Here is a 2,180-nt window from a genome sequence, read left to right as displayed (position 1 = left end):
GATTGTATCTCTCCATCTCTTGAAGATGGGCATATTCCATAACTTATCATGGTGAACAGACTGTGGGCAAAAGTCACTTGCCATTTCTGGCAAGATCATCCAGTTACCAATTTCCTCCTATTTTCTCCCCCATCGTGGCACCAGAGAATAGGCTCATGTGGGGTGTAATATTTAGCTGCCCTACTGAGTATAGTCTTATTGGATGGTAGCCTGGATTGGAGCCACAGGGGACCTGCTGGGGGGGGGGAGGGGGAGAACCTAGCTTTTGCTGTGTTAAAGTGCTGGAACTTGGAGAATGTGAGTTGAGTTGCTAGGATTGAGTGAATAATTTTGGGGGGACATGTTTAGAGATGGCTACAGTTGAGCAAAGCTGTGGTAGAGAGAATTAACCATTTCCTGAAGAAGGCCTACTGCTGGGCAAGGAGTAATAGGAGAAAATTAGGCTGTATGTTGCTAACTCCTGGGGTCCAAACCCGAACCTGCCTCCACAACCACATGCCCAGATGAAGTAGCTCCATCCTTTGACCCTTAAGGGATGTACCTAGATTGTTTTTCGAAAGTTGTGCTGGATTCAAGGAGAGAGTGGCATGGGGGCACATCTCAGGTCTTGTAGAGGAGCTGGTATTGTGATCCGTGTGACAGGCTAGGGTTCCTCTGGAACTTATCTGAGCCAATGGACTCTGCGTTATACTTGGGGGACTCCTAGATCACTTCCAAGGAAAGCTAAGAAGATGTGTGAGGATCTTAGGAGCTGTGAAGGTAAGAGGCCAGAAGAGGAGACAAAGAATCAGGGGACATGGTGGCATTGGTAGGGGCACATCAGGAACCCCTGGAGGCAGTGTAGAGGCCAAATGCAGGGCCTGGGAGCCCAGCAGGCCTAACTTTGAATCTTGGTTCTTCTCTTACTTGCTCTGTGACATTGGGTAACTTATTTAACCTCTCTGGTTAAATAGGGCTAACCATAGAACCAATTTTGTTGGGTTGTTGTAAAGAAAAGAGTGAGAATAACTATAAAAGACATATAGTAGGTGATTATTGGTGATACTTAAACTTTATTTATTTATTTATTTATTTTTTTTTAAGTCAACGCTTATTATCAGTTACATGCTTTCATAGAAAGGTGTGGAGAATATGCCAGGGTTGTAAAAAAATGACATTTCTACACATTGCTCTATTTACACGCAGCTGAGGGGGTCCTACTTCAGGCGCAGCAGCTGCACTTGTCCAAAGCCTCTTTGCAGATGCATCCCTGGGAGCACTTCGCACAGCCCACCAGGCAACAGGAGCAGCAGCTTTTCTTGCAGGAGGTGCATTTGCACTCTTTGCATTTGCAAGACCCGGAGCAGGGGCAGGATCCATCTGTGGCACAGGAGCAGTTAGGGTCCATGATGAGTGGAGGCGGCAGCTGAAGTCCGACGACAAGCCGGAATCGAAGTGCTAGGAGACGGTGTGATCAAAACTTTATTTTTTAATTTATATTTTATTCTTTCAAAATTTCTCTCTCTCTCTCTCTCTCTCTCTCTCTCTCTCTCTCTCTCTCTCTCTCTCTCTCTCTCTCTCTCTCTCTCTCTCTCTCACACACACACACCCACACACACACATTCTTTGCTCATAGCTCCCCTTACTTCTTCTCTCCCTTTCTCTCCCTATTTGCACCCTTCTCCCCAAGCCCCCTCTCACTTTCCTGTCTTTTCTTGGGGCCACTGCATTTAATTAGGATTGCCTGCATGCACATGGGTTGGGAGATACTTCCTTGGATGAGGATAACATGCCAATGGTTGAGGAATTAACCTCATTGTTGAACTTAATCTACAAATATAGGGGCTGTGCCCGCCTGCCCAAGTCAGGTGTTGTCTCCTCACATACCCCACACAATGTGCGAAGCTGACGTTTCTTAAAAGGGATATCCTGGGGCTGTGGTGGACTGAGCTGCTCACCTGTACTTCTGCCAATGTGGTGGTGAACTTGCTTGGCCAGTGTTTGTGCCTCAAGGGTATAATATTTTGGAAACAGACTGAACTAGCCAAGATATAATAAGTTCTAGGCCTGATGATACTAAATAAAAGCATGCCCAGTGGGGGCCTTGAAAACCAGACGGCCTCATTTGAACCTGACTGCATGGCTCTGTAACGGGTATGTGAGTGCTGGCTCATGGTATTCTAAATCTCTTAGCCCAGAGG

General features: G+C 46.5%; 1 protein-coding gene across 1 annotated transcript; it reads right to left on the bottom strand.

Moving 5' to 3' along the window:
• Positions 1-1,143: 1,143 nt before the first annotated feature.
• On the bottom strand, positions 1,144-1,410 carry LOC114704434 (metallothionein-2-like). The gene has a single exon (XM_028885694.2). It carries the CDS (start codon positions 1,385-1,387, stop codon positions 1,202-1,204), a length of 186 nt encoding a protein of 61 aa, XP_028741527.1. The 5' UTR covers positions 1,388-1,410; the 3' UTR covers positions 1,144-1,201.
• Between the last annotated feature and the right edge of the window lie 770 nt (positions 1,411-2,180).

This window comes from Peromyscus leucopus, chromosome 1, assembly GCF_004664715.2.
Source record: "Peromyscus leucopus breed LL Stock chromosome 1, UCI_PerLeu_2.1, whole genome shotgun sequence".
Classification (NCBI taxonomy): Eukaryota; Metazoa; Chordata; class Mammalia; order Rodentia; family Cricetidae; genus Peromyscus; species Peromyscus leucopus.
This window is presented reverse-complemented; position numbering and strand designations above follow the sequence as displayed.